This window comes from Ochotona princeps, chromosome 13 (assembly GCF_030435755.1).
Source record: "Ochotona princeps isolate mOchPri1 chromosome 13, mOchPri1.hap1, whole genome shotgun sequence".
In the NCBI taxonomy this organism is placed as follows: Eukaryota; Metazoa; Chordata; class Mammalia; order Lagomorpha; family Ochotonidae; genus Ochotona; species Ochotona princeps.
Genome location: NC_080844.1, coordinates 55,129,781 through 55,149,528, shown reverse-complemented (window position 1 = coordinate 55,149,528; position 19,748 = coordinate 55,129,781). Strand labels below are relative to the sequence as shown.

At 43.2% G+C, this 19,748-nt stretch overlaps 2 protein-coding genes across 8 annotated transcripts in view; one reads left to right on the top strand and one right to left on the bottom strand.

Annotated features, from left to right (window-relative positions):
• VTI1A (vesicle transport through interaction with t-SNAREs 1A) overlaps positions 1 to 2,127 on the bottom strand; it is a 360,713-nt gene extending 358,586 nt beyond the window's left edge. For all 4 annotated transcript variants that reach the window (XM_058672073.1, XM_012925468.2, XM_058672074.1 and 1 more), the window contains exon 1: positions 1,806 to 2,127. In XM_058672073.1, the coding sequence (XP_058528056.1) occupies positions 1,806 to 1,899 (94 nt within the window). In that variant the 5' untranslated portion in view covers positions 1,900 to 2,127. The remainder of the gene's footprint in view (positions 1 to 1,805) is intronic.
• Positions 2,128 to 2,335: 208 nt separating this feature from the next.
• ZDHHC6 (zinc finger DHHC-type palmitoyltransferase 6) lies at positions 2,336 to 18,496 on the top strand. 4 transcript variants are annotated; one of them, XM_058672071.1, is made up of 11 exons: positions 2,336 to 2,493; positions 3,215 to 3,657; positions 5,123 to 5,214; positions 6,307 to 6,466; positions 8,081 to 8,242; positions 10,072 to 10,125; positions 14,287 to 14,454; positions 15,435 to 15,476; positions 16,962 to 17,107; positions 17,196 to 17,242; positions 17,882 to 18,496. In XM_058672071.1, exons 2-11 carry the CDS (start codon positions 3,319 to 3,321, stop codon positions 17,983 to 17,985), a joined length of 1,314 nt encoding a protein of 437 aa, XP_058528054.1. In that variant the 5' UTR covers positions 2,336 to 2,493; positions 3,215 to 3,318; the 3' UTR covers positions 17,986 to 18,496. The 4 variants fall into 4 exon arrangements, with proteins under 4 accessions (XP_058528054.1, XP_058528055.1, XP_004579899.2 ...); XM_058672072.1 differs by having other exon boundaries at positions 2,336 to 2,554; XM_004579842.4 differs by having other exon boundaries at positions 2,338 to 2,493; positions 3,193 to 3,657.
• Positions 18,497 to 19,748: the final 1,252 nt, after the last annotated feature.

The following is a 19,748-nucleotide window of genomic DNA, read 5'->3' as shown; positions in this document are numbered from 1 at the left end:
CAGTTAACCTTTTCCCTTTTCTCTGCCTTAACGAGAGGCAGAGCTTTCTTTTTGAGGCATTTCAATTCAAATATTTCCTTCTGTGTTGTAAGAATTGTTACATGAAAACATAAAGCCAGGAAAAACTTAACAGTAACAAAATCTTGTCTTAGACACAGTTTCCAACTTTGCATCCAGGGAAGCCTTTATTACTTGATGAAACAGCTTGCTGATACAAAAGTTATCAGCCTGAACAAAGAAATGTTTCTATTGCTAAAATGATGACATTTTAAATAGAATAAAAATTCAGCTGAAACCACAAATCCTGACAGTCTGAAGTTCTGGCCTCAATTCCAAGGCAGCAGACTCCAACAACCCAACAACAACAGCACAAATTCAGATCCTGGGCTGTGGAGAAAGGTCTTGAGCAGCAGAGAAAAGCAGAACTGAAGAGGCAGGGCAACGCATCACCAAGCGGCATCACCAAGCGCTGAGGCCTTCGGCCACCTTGTCCACACGTCTCTGAGGCAGCACAGCCTGGCCGCACCGGCCATTTGCTTCTCTCCTCTCGGCCCCTTAGCTGGACTCATAAACCTCTTTAAGACATCAGCCACCTTCTCCAGAACTAACTGGGACTTCAGGAGGTGAGTGGGGTGTAAATGCAGAGGTCCTGGGTTCAAGCAATGATCCCTATTAACAGAAAAATAGGAGGGGGGAGGGAGAAACAAAGAAATAAAGGAAGAAAATTATTGAAAAATATTTAAGTTGGGAGGGAAGTAGGGAAAGGGAAAAGGAACGACAACTCATGTTGTCCCTGTTGGTACCACTGACTTGATCTGGCAGGATGGGAAGGTATATTTACTCCCCAGCCCATAGAGGAATGAGCACGGACTCCTTTATACTTGTCACCCCAGAACGAAGGCAGCAACACCTCCAACAGTCCAAGACTGCTTCAAGTTTCCTAGCGAAACGAAACCAAAGCTGCGGATCTAATAAGTAATGAACTTCCCAAAGTAAACCTATACTGAAGAGGAATCCTGAAGAACATTTTACAAGCAAAAGTCAAAAATATCAGTCATTCTGTTTACCCACTTCAACTCTTGAGCATCTCTAGTAAGTAAATACCACGGAAACCAGACCCGGCTCCCACGTTCACAGAGCTGACGGATTAGCACTGAACCAAGAAAGAAGCAAAAGGTGGAAGATGCGTCACTTTAAAAGGGAGAAAAAAAAATTCTGTTTCGCGCAGAAGTCCTACAAGAAGGATGACAAATAAGAAACGGGGTGGAAAAAAACCACGAATGCAAAAAGCAGCTGACACACAGCGAAGGGCCTCCCTCGCGTGGCAGGGTTCTGGCTCCACAACAAGCCTGGGAGAGGTGCAATTCTCCCCGTCGGACCACGAAGGAAGGCCGAAGACGGGTTAAGACACTTTTCAGAAACGCAACTTCTGGGTGGCAGCGTGGGGTCTGAACCTTGGCACCTTGCACTGAACGCGACTTAGCCACAGATATCATCCTGTCATTCCCGTGAAGGCAACAACGCAGGTACGCCCTGCACATCCCCAGCTTCAGGAGCTTTACGCGATTATCTGGCGGATACCTGCATCTTTGGGATGCACAAATGAAGAAGAAACGCCCCCACTAGAAGTTTCAAGGGGGTGCGGTCAGGATTCGAACCCACAGAGTTGATTCTGGAAAGGCTGACTTCGCTGCTCCCCCAAATTCCAGCCAAGCCCCATCCTTGGGGGGTGGCTGCCAGGGCCACCCCACAAAGCCTCCACCGCCTCCCAGCCCCGCGAGCGCCCCGGGGACCCCGGCTCTCACCGGGAGGCAGTCGGGGGACCCTGGCAATCTTGTTGGTGATCTCCGCAGTGAGCACGGCGAAGTCCTGCTCGTAACCCTCGAAGTCGGATGACATGCTGGCTCCTGAGCAGCTGGCCCCGGTGGAGGCTGGGTCGGGGTCGGGGACCCCGCGAGGCACAGAGCTGCGGCGCACCGACACCCTGGGGGCGCGCTCCACAGCAGAGCCGAAAACCGGGGGTAAAGCTCCCAGCCCCGTCGCTTCCTGGTTGTCCGTCGCGATTTCGGTCCCCCCCGAAAATTGGGCTGTGGGCGGCTTTTAGTTTCCTCTCAGCCTTGGAAACCAAAAATGACACTTGGGAAACGCACCCTAGTGGACACCCCTCAGGAAGGCTTACGAAAAGTGGTGCGTTCCTGGGGATCGCTCACAGCACGTCTCTGTCTTCCAAGGCTCCCCGGCGGCCCCAGCAGCAGGTCCCAGGTCCCTGCTTCCTGAGGGAAGGTTGAGGCTGGGAAGCTTCCGGAAGTGGCGGGGACGGAGCCTGCGCGAGGGCCTGAGCGGGAGAGCAGCGGCCTGGGCGCCGACCCAGAGGCTCGGGCTGCGGGAGGTCTTGTGCCCCAGCGGCGGCGGATGCGGTTTTGCTCTCGGTTTGCCCTGGATTGAGGTGTCCATGACGGAATTACTCGAGGAGGAGGAAGATATCTGTTCCTGGTGAGCCCAGGTCGCCCCGAAAGGCGATGGCTGTGGAGCGGGCACCCAGGACCGGACGGAGGTGGGGAGTCGAGGCGGGGACCCTGTCCGTGGCCGGCTGGCTCTGGGTCCCCACGTGGGGGGCGCCGCTGGCCACAGAGCCTTGAGACCGAGTCTGTCCACAGAGCGAGCGTGCCTGAAGCTCCGGGCAGCGGCCTCTGTCGCTGAGGAACCGCTGGAAGCCAGGCCCCCTCCGAGCCCGTTGGAAGGACCTGCCCGCAGCAGCTCTTGGTCACGGGCTTCCTTCTCCCTCAGATCTGCTCGGACCCTCCCTCTGTCTTGTTTCCATCATTTGGGCTTTGGAAAAACAGTTATCTGCCCCCCTTGACGAAGGACGCTGGATTCGTTCAGCCTTATTTGTCAGCTCTGGAATTCTTTGTCTTCTCAAAGTCCTCACTAAGCATTGAACACAGTCTCCTGGCAAATTGAAAACAGAGCGATAAGAAAAACTGTTTTCAAAATGTGTATTCAGTTTACAGACCATTCTGTCTTGAGCTACATTTTAGATACAGTGAATATACTTTTATTTATTATTTGCGTTTACATTTGACAAGGTTCCCTTAGTGGTACATTTGGAAAATGGTTTATGCTCGGCTGTTAGCAAATATGGTTTTTAAACTGAACTGTCATGTTTTGCTCCCTTTATGTTGGGTTTTCAAGTGAGATCCTGGATTCTTCTTAGGATAAAAAAGTCGGAGTTCTTAGCGGAGAAGATGATGCGATCTACTCTCTGCTCCCAGAGCTTGAAGGCATGACAGCTAAGGAACACACGTGGACTCGGGGCACATGGACATGTGTGCACAGAAAAAGGAAAACCAGTCATTCCTTAGAAGTAGGAAGGCTTTCCTCCCTGCCAAAATGGGCACATTCTGCTCGGTCGTCAAGTTTGAAAATCTCCAAGAATTGAGGAGACTGTGTCACTGGGGCCCAGTCATCGCCCTCAGCGTTGTAGCGATCTGCTCTGCCGTGGCCATGATCGACTCTGTGCTGTGGTATTGGCCCTTACATACCACAGGAGGAAGCGTGAATTTTATCATGTTGATCAATTGGACTGTCATGATTCTTTATAATTACTTCAATGCCATGTTTGTTGGTCCTGGCTTTGTCCCTCTGGGGTGGAAACCGGTAAGATGATGATTTCTTCTTATGTTGAACTCGAGTGAGAATCTTGCATTCAGTGTTTCCCTTATCTGCTAAATGGTAACATCAAACACAAGAGACTAAGTTTATGACTCAAATCACTGATGGTTTGTCCTCAGACATTTACTGCCTGTGCTGGGAATACTGATCTAAATCAGCAAACTCCCAGACAACTCCATTACATAACTTATTTTTTGTTTTTTAACTGGAAGGAGGTGGCCAGGTCCCTGGTCCTGAGTGTAGGGACGCACTGCATACTCTGCCGCCTGGGTTGTAATTTCCGTGTCTGAGTTCTAGAATATTGTTTCATGTAGTGACATCTCTCAGTGATGAGAACACAGTTGATTTAAAATCGTGCATCATGAGCCATAAAGTTTTAAAATCATGCAGTGAATTTATAACATCAGGCAACATAGCATGAATGAACTTAGGACTTCTTTCAAAATGGTTAGATCATGCTGAAGACCGGCTCTGTTCCTTGCTGGGGGACATCAGTAGGTAGCTTGTTAGGAATGCAGCTCTGCAGACCTACTATGTCGGAATCAGAATCTTCAGCTTAAGAAAAGCCCCATGCAATTCTTAGGCATGTTAAAGTTTGAGAAACACAATGTCTGCTTTTGGGGGGACGCGGGATACTATTTGAAATGAGCACAGAATTGGACGAGACACTCTGTTCTGGAAGTTGGTTATATAGCACAATGCAGGTGGCCACATGATGAACGTTGTCCTACTTTAGGATCTGATGAGTGCTCTTGAAGTTGGAAGCGCTGAGCCTGTTCAGCTGGGAGCCCATGGGAGGAGGGGCAGTTTCCACAGGGGATGAGGAAGAGCTTGAGAGAGTGGTGGGGGGACATGTTCAGAATTCGGACTTCCTTGTGACCGGAAAGGCAATTATGCCGTACAGAGGAAGCACCTAAATACTTGAGAAACTGTTAGACAATGGGGAAGTTTAAGAGATTTCCAAGCAGAGTTGTGTCTAGGAATTTAAGAGGAGTTCTGACAATACACAGTTTGAATGAGAGAAATCTCAGGAAAGGAAATGAGTAAGGAAGTTATTCAGATGGCCCAGGGGAGGCGAAGGGACTTTGGTAGTTTCAGGAAGGGGCAGCCGGCAAAGAGTACCCCTTGTATGCCAATCTCCACCGAGTCCCACCAGGTTGTCAGGCGTCTGCTTCTAAACTACTCCTGATCTTAAAATTTGGGTAAATAGAACCAACTAATGACACTGGGTTTGAGTTGGAAAATGGGCAAATTTGAAGTGTCCTCTGGGCATTTGGGAGAGTGATGCTTCTGTCTCCAGAAATTGGTTTTTTAAAAATATTTTAATTCAAGTAAAAGGAATGGAAACAGAAGTTAAAATTCCTTCCATGGGATCACTTTTATTCATAAAACCTGACTTCCTTCTTGGATTCGGTTAACTGATGTCATTTCTTTCTGTTTTGTTACTAAGGAAAATTCTCAGGACACCATGTATCTCCAGTATTGTCAAGTCTGCCAGGCGTACAAGGCACCACGTTCCCATCACTGCCGGAAGTGCAACAGGTAACCTGTCTTTTCTGTTCACTAGGCTGATCAACTTGATTTCTAGCCTGCTGTTTCATTGTTCTTCCTTCACACTGGTTGTACTTTCATTCACCAGAAGTTGGCCACTTCATCAAAAAACAGTCAAGTTACGTAAGTTTCTATAATCTGTGTTTTAAATATTGCATTTTAAATTGTCCAGATGTTAGATTTCGTTTTGGGGGAGTTGTAAATGAGAAGGTTTCTGTAGAAAACTACAGATTTGCTTTCCCCCTTGCCCCACAAGAATAAGGTAAAACATTGTAACAACTCTAGTTTATTTCCACACACTGTATCAGGATTGTTTATCAGCTATCCACTTAGGATTGAATCATAAAGGAGACTTGGTTTTCCTGTGATTTTTAACATTTTATATAAATGTAATGGCAAATGCAGGTGTCTGTTTTCACAAGCGTTCTAATGCAAAAAAAAAAAAAAAAAAGTCAATGGGAAGAAAACTGACTTCCTCCAGAAATGTGAAATAAGCCAGGACTTTTCCTGATGAATGCCTACATTAGCCAGGATCAGTAAGAAATTTAGAGACGAAGTTTAGCTTGAGACCAGGAAATTTTCTTGAAGCAACAATAAGAAATGGAAAGCATGCTTTGCTTATTACGAAGTTGGCTTACTTAGACGTCTCGCACCTAAAAGAAACTGAAAGCAGGAAGGAAGGAAATTACAAGTGTCTGGGCCTGTCAACCCCAGTGGAGATTGGCACGTGATCTTGTTGAGTCACCCTTGTACTCCACTTGAGTCACTGTGATTCTAAACAAGCAGAAAACCAGGAACCGTGCTGGGGGCCTCCTGACTTCACACAAACTCACTCGGAGCTGTTGTCTTTTTCCCAGAAGCAGTTGCAAAACCTGCCCTTGCCTGTGGGCTATTTAGAATGTAAAGGATTCCCCAGTGATAATTACTTAAAAGCTGCTATTTCTCTTTCTGCTCTGTGATGTGGAGCTGCCCTGGGACTCACAGATGTGCTGAATTCCCACTTGCTTGATCTTTGAAGAGCAGAGTTCTTTATGCCAGACAGGCTTCTCCACCTTACGTTTTTATGTTACTGTTTCTTGTCAGATGTGTCATGAAGATGGATCATCACTGTCCTTGGATCAACAACTGTTGTGGTTACCAAAATCATGCTTCCTTCACACTGTTTCTCCTGTTAGCACCACTGGGTTGTATCCATGCTGCTTTCATTTTCGTTATGACCATGTACACACAGCTTTATAATCGGGTAAGTAAAAATCATTCATGCCAAGTTAAGTAGTAGTGAACAAGATTAAAGAGGATGCTTTTGGAAATTCAAGAGTACTTCAGAAGTTCACAGGGACCCGGCATGGTAGTTTAGTGGCTAAATACTTGCCTTGCATGTGCCAGGATCCCTTGTGGGTGCCAGTTTGTGTCCTGGCTGCTCCACTTCCCATCCAGTTCCCTGCTTGTGGCCTGGGAAAACAGTAGAGGATAGCCCAAAGCCTCGGCACCTTGCACCCACGTGGGATATCTGGAAGAAGCTCCTGGCTCCTGGCTTCGGATCAGCTCAGCTCTAGCCATAGCAGCCACTTGGGGAGTGAGCCAGCAGATGGAAGATCTTTTTCTCTGTCTCACCTTCTTTCTGTAAATCTGCCTTTCCAATAAAAATAAATAAATCTTTAAAAGAAAAAAAAGTTCACAGAAAGGGTGAATTAAAAGACAAGTTTCATTTTGCTTTAAAAAAAAATTGAAACCCATGCATAGTTTGTTCTTGGTGCACATTTTCCATAAAAGGAAATTATTCTAAATTTTTAAAGATCACTTGTATGTATGGATTTCAGGATTTTTTTTTTTTTTTTTTTTTGCACTAGGATAAGCATGTCTTTTGTTTCCATTTCCCACAATTTTATGAAGTACACCTCATCTGCTCTCAGTGATTTAGCTCAGACAGAACAGAGAAGCAGACAGAGAGACCTTCCATCTGTGGGTTCACTCGTTGATTGCCCATGATGGCAGCCAGGGCTGGGCCAGGCCCAGATGCAGCCAGGAACTCAGCCCGTCTCCCAGGAACTTGACCCATCTACCGCCCCCAAGGGTGCACGTTGGAGGAAGCTGGATTTGAAAGCAAGGAGCTGGAATCCCAGCCAAGCGCTGCCTGTGCCATGTGAGTGCTTCAAGCAGTAGTTTGATCACTGTGCCAGATGCCTGCCCTTGACTTTTGCGTTTTGCCAGTTCTTTTTTTTATCTTTCTAAGATTCATTTATTTATTTTGAATGAGTTAGAGAGAGAATCTTCCATTTTCTGGTTCACTCCTCAGATGGCTGTAAAAGCCAGGAACTTCATCTGAGTTTTCCACGTGGGTCCCAGGGGTGCAGACACATGATCCATCTTCTGCTGCCTTTCCCAGGCCATTAACAGGCATCTGGATCAGAGGCGGAGCCCTCAGGGCACAAAATGGTACCCATAAGGGATGCCAGCATCCCAGGCAGCACTTTTGCTCACTGTACCACAGCACCAGCACCCATTTTACCAATTCTTAGCCATAACTTGTAGAATATGAGGGAAGGGGCGGCTGAATCCTAGACTGTATTTTCATTGCTGTGGAAAATCTTGATAAATACAGACTAACAGGAAGGCGGGAAGCACAATTTAGATTGGTGTCTAGTTTTGTTGAAGCACACTGTGAGCTCTGCATCATTTGAGAACAATAAGAATTTCCTGACGCTCGTTGTTCATTAGTTATAGCTATGTTTGCTTTATCTGCTTTGGCCCCAGCGTCTGGCTAGCTTCATGCGGATCATGTTGTTCTGGGTGTGAAGGCAGAGTCTGCCCAGTTCCCCCAGCCAAGCGCTCCATGCATGTTTGTTGTTATTTGCAGCTCTCCTTTGGGTGGAACACAGTCAGGATTGACATGAGTGCAGCCCGGAGAGATCCTCTTCCAATTGTCCCCTTTGGATTAGCTGCATTTGCTGCCACTTTGTTTGCCTTGGGATTAGCTCTAGGAACAACTATAGCGGTTGGGATGTTGTTTTTTATCCAGGTAAGTTACTTGGTTGCCTTTAGCTAAAAATTGTCAAATTATTGGGCTGATTGCAGTGAGAAAGATTGAAACCCTATGCTTAGGTATGCGATATGAAATTGGAGTCGTTTTTGTTAATTTCATCTAGGTAGCTAATTTGACCTTCTCTTTCAATTATTCTGCTAGAATTTATAGGTCATGGGTTGAGTTTTTTTAAATAGAGAACTTAGAGTTATGTGTCACTTTATAGTTGAAAGCACTCCCCACATGTTCAGTCTGTCTGGATCTTCACATCAGCCCCAGAAGAGATTGACAGAGGGATATTACTGTTTTTCCTTCCTCACAATTGGCTCTGAGACAGGTTAGTAGTTAAAGTCACTCGTTTGTACATTCAGTAAACATCATGATTATTATTCTTCTATGACTATATGTGTTTAGCAGCAAGTGAATATAAAATAGCTACTTTTATGGGGCACTTACTTATAAAACTTACTATTTGAGAGTCTTTACTTACATAGTAATAGGTCACTTAATTATAACAACTCTGACTTAGATGCCATCTGTGGTCTACTCTGTGATGAACTACTCTGCTAATTTCCTTCTTTCTTTTTTTTAATTTACATGCACTTTTTTATTACATCCACTTTTTTATTTGCATCGACAGAGGCTGATGTTTAGAGTGGTAGGTCTCCCATGGATGCCAGGGGCCGAAGCACTTGGGCCATCATCTGTTGCTTCCTGGGATGCACTTACAGGAAGCCAGGTTGGAGGTGGCACAGACAGGACTTAGAGCTGACACTGCAACATGGGATGCCAGTGTACCAAGCAGCACCTCAGCCTGCTGTGCACCACACCAGCGCCATCCTCTGTGACTTCTGGGGCTGCAGAAATGACAATGAAGAAGTTCTTGTCTTTAGGGAACTCAAAATTAATAGTACAGTCTAATACGAGGTCATCTGTACTTTGCAGATTTATATACAAAGTCCTAGTAGAATAGAGGAAGAAGATTTGGCTCTGAAGGGATCAAAAATACAGTTCTTATGACTCACTGCATTCACATAATTTATTTACTTATTCATCGAAGGTCTCTGCTGGAGCAGGTATTCTGCTAGGCCCTTGGAATGTGGTGAGGAGTCTTAGGCTCGTTTTCCTGTGCCACATTGTCCAGGAGGGCAAAACCAGACTTCAAGGAAGTTCAGAACTCTTAGCAAAAGTAGAATGACTATATCTGCGCCCTCCCCCACTCCAATTATTTTTTTAATTCTTGGTTTTAAAATAAACAAGTCTGGGTTCTACTTTATATTTACTACCTTCCTGGGACCAAATTCTTTTTGAAAAATTTCCCCACGGCTTGCTTATAATTGAGAATCAGTCAAAATAAACTAAGATCTTACAACACAAAACCCTATGTAGGAGGACACAGTTATATCCAGGGAGAAAGTGAGGAATATACACTGATACATTCAGGTGATTGGGTGCTCTAAGTTGACCGAAATAAATCAGTGTTACTTGTCATAAATACATACATCATAGATTTCAGGCTAATTAGATATGGAGAAAAAGACAATAACAGCAAAGCTCCCTGAAGTGCAGGTTGAATGCATTATATTGACGTGTTATTGATGCTCTGAAAGTCTTGTTCTGAAGATAATACTAAAAACATGAATTTTTACTAAGATCCTATTCAGATTGGATTGTGTTAGTGTAATCATTTATAGAGACAATGTGATACAGCTGTTATGAACACAATCACATGGGCCATGTACTGTCTGTGTCTGTGTGATTTTACCCTGTCATATCAGCCACCTCACAGTCGAAAGAGTAAATTTTCTTTATCATTTAATTTCCAGATGAAAATAATTCTCAGAAACAAAACTTCTATTGAGTCATGGATTGAAGAGAAGGTAAATTTTAATCATTGTTTCCTCAGTATTAAAGTACTAGCTAACTAGCATACTTGGTTAACTGACAAGTGCTCTGATGGCTTCATTACTTGTCTGTATGATGTGTAAGAGGGAATACGGGAGACGTTTGCTGGATCCCTGCTTTAACCTCCTCCCAGACAACTTCTCGCACGCCCTGAGCTTCTGGGTGCCTGTGGCCAAGTGTTGGACCTTCTGGCCCTTTTCTGAGATCAGAGGAGAGGTAGCCCACTTAAAAAGGGCTTTCCTCCTACGCAGTGCTACCAGATGTTTCTTCATGCTTTAGATATTAGATGAAGCTTACTACATTTAGCTTGCCTGTGAACTCACATCTCCCATACACATGCCACACTGTGCGCTATGATTTTAGTGCAAAACACAATCTCACTACCTGGCTTCCTGTTGCAATCTTCTCAGAGTCTCATTGTCGCTTTATTATAAGGCTCCAAACCCCAACACCTGCAGGGACCAAGCAGGTAGCCTGAAGAAAGCCAGCTTGTGTGTGAAAGTACTGTCTCAGACATGCTGATTGTTGCCAAGGAGGGAATAGTCGCCTAGTATTAGAAATTCCTTTTTTTTTTTCCATGTTAGAATTCTAGATATCTGTGTGATCTCCTCTTAGTTTTTAAATGTTAACAAGCAATTCAAATAAAAAAACCTTATGAGCTAAATAAAATGCATATAGATAATACACAATAGACACCTGCAGCCAGTAGTCACCTCTGTTTTACTTTTAGGTCAGAAAACTTATTGTATTACATATAATGATGCAAATATTTGCCATATTTCCTAGGTGGGATCAGTTTAAAAAGCTTGTTATTTCACTTAAAAATAATAGTAACCTACTATATGATAATAATATTGTGATGAAAAATAATTATTTTTTAAATTAAGAAATAGAAGAGTGGCACTGTTTTGTGCTTTTACAAATCTCTTTAGTATCTCACCTAGCAGAAGACAGTTGAATTTTCACATCTATTCCTGCATTCAGTCTCTTGAGCTATGTGACTTTTATAGGAGTTATGAAGAGAACTCAGCCTCACAGAGGAGTAGCCGGAAGAGTGGAGGATTTTGTAGGTTTTTGAAATGATGACGGATAGTCTTTAACACTACGCTAAAACGTCACAAGATATTTCTTATCAGTAAGCCTTTTGCACTGTTTTATCTGAAAACCCATCAACCTGTCTTGCTCTGTGAATTGATCTTTTACCAAGACTTGGTTTTCTATAACATTGTTTATGTGGAAAACAATGATTTGCTGCTGAAACATGCAGTCTTTGCAAGTGCTCATACTTTTCACTTTGTAATATCCAAAAATCGCATCTAGTCCATATCATTATCACTGTCAATTTTATGAGAAAAACACCTTTAAATATTGAAAGGCTGTCAAGTTTTCCAGTTTTCTAATTTTAACTCGAAGGTCTTAATTTTTTTCCACCAACAGTTTTTCCCTTGAAGGGAGAATCTGACTTTATTCATTTTTGGGGAAATACTTGTTAAATACTGAAGTCTCAATAATCTTAATTTCCTTATTTTATCACTCATTCTTCCATGCATAAATAGTATTATATGAAGAGGGGAAAAAAACCCTGGCCATAGCCATATAACCTTTGTTAACTCATGACTCGGAGAGGTTTTCTGAAGAAACTCACTCTGCTTGGGCCTGCTTTCTGTCTACCTCTCATTTTGTCACACAGACTATTATGAGTATCTACCTGAGAATTGAGATTTAATAAAAATAATCATTTTTACTGCTTCGTCCAGGACATTTTTTGATGGAATTGTTTTTTAAGCTGTAACTCTGTATTAGCAAAAGAATTTAATGACTACAAATTAGATTTAGTGCCACTGTCTTGATTACTACCACCATTGCAAATTTCAACACAGTGAAAGGCAGATAGCATCTTAGTATTCTTTGAGAGAGCACTATGACCTTTTTGGACCACAAGAAGAGATCTTGGAGACCCCCAGGGGTCTACAAAACATAGTTTGATAATCATAGATTGACAGGTTTAAGTCCAAATTGCTCAGCTTATATAAAGGGAGACTTCATGTAACTTCATGGGTCTACATGCCCCACCCCCAGCCTCTCCTACACCTGGTGCCTATTGTGTCTTGTTGTTTGGCTGCTTTATATGTTGTTTTTGCTGCCTGGAACACTCCTCTCTCTCTTTTGCCTGATTTCTTGGCCGTCAGGACTGAAGGTTACATGTCATTTTGTCCCAGGAAGCTGCTCTGACTCAGCTTGGCTGAGGGCTCCGTTTCCTGTCATGTATTGTTGATAGGGTGCTGAGTTTCCTGGATGCTCCTCCTGGGCAAAGACTTTTTGGTCAATTTAGAACAAGTATGCTCTTCCTCCTATCCAGTTTTTTTTTTGTGTGTAGCCTTGATCTCTGTCCAAAGTAATTATTGCAACAAGCTTTTCCATAAAATACTGGATCTTGGTAAGGATTTCTAGTAATCCATTGACATTAGATTAAGCTTTTTGTTTTGCTAGTGACCAAGGTTCTTCAGAAAGTGCCAGGCTAAATGTAGAAGTTACTTTAAAACTGGCCCTTTCTTATTGAGTGGAAAATTAAAATAAGTGATCATATGAAATGTGTGGAAATTACAATACACTAATATGCAACAAATTTTAACTCATTGTTGAAATAATTTGTCTTTGTGCCACTAGGTGTCAGCAGAACAAGAAATACAAAGTCAGTTTATGTTCAGGCTAACAAGTTAAATTCCTGGAATATGTGATTTATACAACCCAAATAAAAAATATAAAATGGATGTGTGTAGATGTATGTGTGTATGCATATGTATGGGTATATGTATGATGTATGGAACATGAAAGATTTCTTGTATATATGTGCTATTTGTTTATTTATTCTTTTTTTTTTTTTTTTTTTTTTATTATTTAACTTCATTAATTACATTGTATTATGTGACACAGTTACATAGATACTTGGGTTCTCCCACCCCTCCCCAAACCCTCCCGCCATGGTGGATTCCTCCACCTTGTTGCATAACCACAGCTCAAGTTCAGTTGAGATTCCCCCATTGCAAGCATACACCAAACATATTGGAGAGGCAGAAAGAAAGAGTGAATCCACTGATTTCCTCTCCCATTGCCCACAACAACTGGAGTGGGCCAGGTCAAAACCAGCACCCAGGTCTCCTACTAGGCTGGCAAGAAACCCAGCTACCTGAGCCATCCCCTGCTGCCTCCCAAGGGTGCACATCAGCATGAAGATAGAATTAGGAGTGGAGATGGGGCTTGAAGCCAGTAAGTCTGATATGGGACACAGGGGCCTCAAGAGCTGACTTAACTATTAGGCCAAAGGTGTCCCCTTTCCTCTTGGTTAAATTCTTTTTTTTTTTTTTTAAGATTTTATTATTATTGGAAAGCCGGATATACAGAGAGTAGGAGAGACAGAGAGGAAGATCTTCCATCCGATGTTTCACTCCCCAAATGAGCTGCAACGGGCCGGTGCGCGCCAATCCGATGCCGGGAACAAGAAACCTCCTCCAGGTCTCCCATGTGGGTGCAGTGTCCCAAAGCTTTGGGCCGTCCTCAACTGCTTTCCCAGGCCACAAGCAGGGAGCTGGATGGGAAGTGGAGCTGCCAGGATTAGAACCGGCATCCATATGGGATCCTGGCGTGTTCAGGGCGAGGACTTTAGCCATTAGGCCACGCCACCGGGCCCCTCTTGGTTAAATTCTTGAGAAATGTTTTTCCTAAATTAGTGACTCCCCTGCTAAAGCTTTTCTGGCCATTCCTGCAGGTGACACTGACACAGGTGTGGTGACTGGATTATGTTCTGGCACATCCTGCACAACTTTCCATCCTCAGTAAACACTGCCTTGCTCCTGAATCTGCTTATACTGTCCATGCTGCACACACGGGCTCTTTGGTGCTGCTAATTCTAATTAGCCTTGTGGAATATTCATTCCTAAAAGACTCTTTCATATATTTTCTGGGCATCATAGACAAGGTTGGTGTGCTGTGACAAGTTCTTCCTATATTTTGGTAAAGTTTTCTATCCTGTCTGCACACACTAACAATTATGTTTTTACGGATGATACAGATTTGAAGAATAAATGTTCATTACTAAAAGCCATATAAAAAGAGGCATTTGTCTTTGTTACCCACAGGCTAAAGATCGAATTCAGTATTATCAGCTAGATGAAGATTTTGTTTTTCCATATGATTTGGGAGATAAATGGAAGAACTTCAAGCAGGTGTTTACGTGGTCTGGGTTTCCGGAAGGAGATGGGCTCGAGTGGCCTGTACGAAAAGGCTGTCACCCCTACAGCCTAACGGTGAGGGTTTCTGTTCCAGCATCTCCTCCTCTTTGCCTCCCCGTCTTGCCCTTACTTCCTTTGAACTCCAGTGACATTTTATAGGGAGCTAAATTCTAAGAATGTTTCTTAGAGTATCAAGTGAATTCAAGGTAATAATCCTGAAGTGCACCTTGTGTCCTGTTTTCCTGTATTGAAATCTCTTCTTAACATCAAAGCTGTGACATAAAGTACTAATTCCTTAACTTGGCTTTATAAACTCTGGCCTAACAGTACTGTCATAGTTACAGTCTTACTTGAACTCCTTGTACATTCCTGCCACCCAACTTTATCCACACTCTTCTCGATCCCCTGTGACCTGTCTATCTGGATATAAGAGCAGTTCCAGTTCCATCTCCTCCCTAAAGTCTAACCAACTTACTCTAGACTCTTCTGGACTTGACCTTGCTCATGTACAACTGTGTGGTAGCTCATAGTCTCAGTTTTTAATCTTGTTCCTGTGCCTGAACCTGACATCTTTGAGCCAATGTCAAGATTCTGAGACAGAGACTGTATGCTGTATTTCTCCTACTATGTCCAAGATTGTGCTATTGAGTAGTTTCCAGCTATGTGAAAAGTGAGTCGTAATGATTTTTTTAGTCAAAACACTTTGTTGGTCAGTGTTGGCAGTTTGTTTGCTCTGGCTCAGAAGGATCAGTGACTCCCTGACTCTGTCCCTTAGACATTAGCTTGAACACTTCTTGGGGACAGAAGGCCCGTCTCTCTGGTTCCTGTGCCCAGGGAGTACTCTTGGAATATGCAGAGATGAAGAAATTGAGGAGGAAAGAGTGAAAAGAAAATCACTTCTCAGCCCCTAAAAGGGTTATGGCCTTTAAGTTGTCAGCAACTGTGACATGGTGGAAAGCTGGGAGTTAGTTGTATCACTCTGAGAGTAGGGAGGATAAAATGTTTTCAACACTGAGACACGAGACTTAATTGTTGCTTTTATGTTTTCCAAACAGATAGAACAATTGAAACAAAAAGCAGATAAGAGAGTCAGAAGCGTAAGTAATTTTTCTGTAATACTGATTTGTTGGCTATGAGGCTGTATACCTCTGAGTAGTTATTTAAACTTTTAATTAGTTTTAAATAGGTTCAGTGTGGTTTGTAGTTACAATTCTAAGAACCGAATAATCTCTTCCTCCCTCACTTCCTCCCCTCCCATCTCCCTCATGCCCTCCTAGAGGATTTTTCAAGATTTCTTTGAATAAAAACTGATTAATGGCTTTTATTAAATAATAGTCCTTAGTATATTAGTTGAAATTTGATATGATTCACTTTTGTTTTTATTTAAATAGTTGAGGCTAGGTTTGGAGGGAATTTTGTCAATTTAAATTGTTAACAAAGAAAAATAATTATCCCCAATATAGCTCATCGAGATTAAATGCATTCTTTTTATTGCACTATTGGATATGATGGCCAGTAACCACATTTTGACTATTTAAGTATAAATTAATTAAAATTAACAAGAAATTCATTTGCTCATCTGCACTGCTCACTTTTGTAAGTACTCAGTCATTGTATGTGCTGCCCCACTGACTACCAGAGACATAGAACTTAAAGGACATGTGCAGCAGTGCAGAAAGTCCTCTCACATAGTGTTGGTCAAGAATTTAATTCTTAGGCCAAGTGCAATAGCCTAGTGGCTAAATCCTCCCCTTGCATGTACGAGGATCCCATGTGGGTGCCGGTTTGTGTCCAAATGTTCCACTTCCCATCCAGCTCCCTGCTTGTGGCCTGGGAAAGCAGCAGAGGATGGGCCAAAGGCTTGGAACCTGCAAACCCATGTGGGAAACCTGCAGGAAGTTCCTGGCTCCTGACTTCAGATCAGCCTAGTTCTGGCCTTTGCAGCCACTTGGGGAGTGAACCAGCAGATGAAAGATCTTTCTCTGTCAATCTGCCTTTCCAAAAAAAGTAAATCTTTAAAAAAAAACTAATTCTTGGTACTTCAGTGGTTAAAATGAGGGACTGGGGCCAGCATTGTGGTGCAGTGATGTAAGCTGCCGCTTGAGATGCCAGCGTCGTGTATCAGAGTGCTGGTTTGTGTCCTGGCTACTCATTTCCAGTCCACCTTCCTATGAGTACACCTAGGAAAGCAATAGGAAGATGGTACAGAACTGTGGTCCCTGCCTCCCCCACGGAAGACCGGGATGAAGATCCTGACTCCTGGCTTTGGCCTGCCACAGATTTGGCTGCTGCAGCCACTTGGAAATTAAACCACCAGAGCAAAGATGTCTTTTTCTTTCTCCCCTCTTTGCTGCTAACTGCTGCTTTGGCTTTCAAATAAATAAATGTATAAGAAAAAAAAAAAAAGATGGAGGAAGAAAGACCTGAGGGATGGGAGAACCTGGGACTTGGAAGCTTCACTTAGCTCTCGGGAGAGAGGTTGGAGGATGGATGGGAAACTGGGGAGGAAGACTGGTCACACTTTTAAAAATTTAAATTCAAACTTTTAAAAAAAGCTCATTTGTCCTTTTGCTCCCTGATAGGTTCGCTATAAAGTAATAGCTGACTACAGTGGTGCCTGCTGTCCCCTGAATAAAGGAGTCAAAACCTTCTGCACAAGCCCCTGCACTGAGGAGCCTCGGATACAGCTCCGCAAGGGGGAGTTCATCTTGGCCACCAGAGGTTTACGGTAAGAGAGAAGTACTGCATTTCTGCTTTCATGTTGAAATAGACATCTAGCCTTCAAAAATTAATTGTAACTTTTTAAAATATTTCAGATACTGGTTATATGGAGACAAAATTCTTGATGATGCCTTTGTGGAAGGTATGGAAATGAGAGGGTGTGTTTAAAGCAGTAATCCCAAACTTTATAGAAATAAGTTCTAGAGGTAATCACGTCACAGATCCATGAAGAGAACTAGAGAACATGCCAGCAAGAGCGAGCATCATTTATTAGGCAGGCTAACGCTTAGCTCCCATCCACCCGCTTGGTAGGCATTTGTGTAAGTGCTTCATTCCTGCTATTGAACTCAACCCACTTCTGTACCTACTCAAAGCTAGGTACAAGGACACACCTAAAAGCTTACAAAAAATGGAATTAAAAGGTAAATTTATTTTAGTGCAGTGAGATTTTGAAATCCATTATATAGTTCCTGGAATACAGAGTGGGAGAGTATATACCAAAACACTTTTCATGATCGTATGCAAATGAAACTTCCCTGTCCGCAGCTAGGAACTGTCTTGAGCCACATTTCAGAGAACAGGATTTGGTAAACAACTTGTTTTCTAGCTTATTTGGAAAACTTAAAGACCTGTTTTCCCCTCCCCTTCCAGCTATGGTTATAACAGATAGTAAAGGGGAAAAACAGTATCATGAGAACTTAGTTTGGTGTCATGGGGCATATTGCTCTTCATGCTGCTCCTGAAGTGCATCGCCCCATCATAGTTTCATCTTCTTCCTCAGGTGTCTCAAGAATCAGAGGCTGGTTCCCGAGAAACTGTGTGGAGAAGTGTCCCTGTGACGCAGAAGCCAATCCCACCCCGGACGGCGAAAAGAAAACCAGATAGCCTCCATCCACTGGAGTGAAGTTATTCTTTCAGGCTGTTTCATTACTTGAAAATTGTACATAATTACTCAACAATTATGCAATGAGCCTACTGTGGTGAGGGTTTTCTTTTCCTCAAAGATGCCCTAGTATCATGATTAAATATTTTTGTTACCATTTTGAAATGGAGAAGCCATTCTGCATATGCCTTTTAGAATCCTACTCCTTGTCACCACTTCTTCCCCCAAAAGGGGGAAAACGTGTCACCAAGTCAGTCACATCCACATTTTCTCGAGGATTTTGGTGCGCAGCACACATTGGAGCTCGCCTGCCACTGGGGCTCCCTGTTGGCCAGGAGCACCTGCAGGTGACACTGCTATTTTCCCTCTGAGGAGATACTTCTTAAATAGTCTAGATACTGTAGATCTTAATCTGTCAGATTCAGTATAAACTCAGATTTTGTTACTTGTCTTTTAATAATGCAGATTTTGTCAAATCAAATAAAGATTAATGGACATTCTGTAAAAGCTATATATATATATGTCTTTACTCAAAGCATTTTTTGGTTGCTAAAAGATCTATATTAGTTCCTTAAATGGAAATTGTTCTGTATCCTGTAAAAAAAATAGTGGCATCTTAAATAATAAGTCTTAAATAATGAGTAGCATCAAACTGCTTATATACACATGAGTCTATCAAAAACTAAAGCCTGTGTAAGTGGTTGATTGAAACTGGTACTCCTGAATGCTTCAAAGCGGGCTTGTTTAAACATGTAGTAGAGTTGCAAAAGGAAAGAGAAAGCCTGTTTTTCTCAGTTTCAGTAACTTAATGTGGTCTTTGTTAATTCATTCCAAGGTGTGGAAGTTGAAGCTTTGCAGGATAGGCTGATAATGGTTACAGATGTAAGAAGGGCACTGGCAGTGAAGGAAACAGGATTCTGTCCCGGTTCCCGACAGGAGAGGGAGAAGGCAGACAGACAAATGGAGTCATTGATTAGGAGGGAAGAATGTAACCTTTGAAGCCTTTGAGCTGTGTGCCTCTGCAGTCACTCGCATTTTTAAGAAAAGGCAACAGCAATCCAGCGGCTCTGCTTCCCATCCAGCTCCCTGCTTGTGGCCTGGGAGGGCAGTCGAGGATGGTCCAAGGCCTTGGAACCCTGCGCCCGTGTGGGAGGCCCAGAGGAGGCTCCTGGCTTTGGATTGGCTCAGCTCCAGCCCGTTGCGGCCACTTGGGGAGTAAACCATTGGACGGAAGATCTTTCTCTCTGTCCTCTTCTGTACATCTGCCTTTCCAATAAAAATAAATAAATCTTAAAAAAAGAAAAGAAAAGGCAACAGCAAGAACACTAACAGGTTGCAAGGTGCCTGCTGTGTTTGGGGATCAAGAAGGCACCTGTGAGGGGTCAACTGGAAGGAGGGAGGCAGGAATGGGAGGAGTCCAGACATGCTGAGATGAGAGTGAGGGCTCTGCAGTGAATGCCTTAATCCCTTTTGTTTCAGATCCTCAAGAATAGACATTTCTTGAGCTTTTCTGGACTGAGTCTAGAAAAACAGACCAAGATCACCCTCCTTAACTCCAGTTAGAGGCCGGCAAGGGTACACCAAGGATGAGAAAAGCAGAAAGGATATGGATGATGCCCTGTCGGAGTCATGGTTTGTTGGAATTTGTCCAGTTATTCACAGCTCTGGGGTAAGGCTTGGTCCTCTCAACTTCCTTTATTTCAGTAGTTATCAAATCTGCTTGATTGGAATCATCTGGGAATTTTTTTTAAACAATTCTGATGCC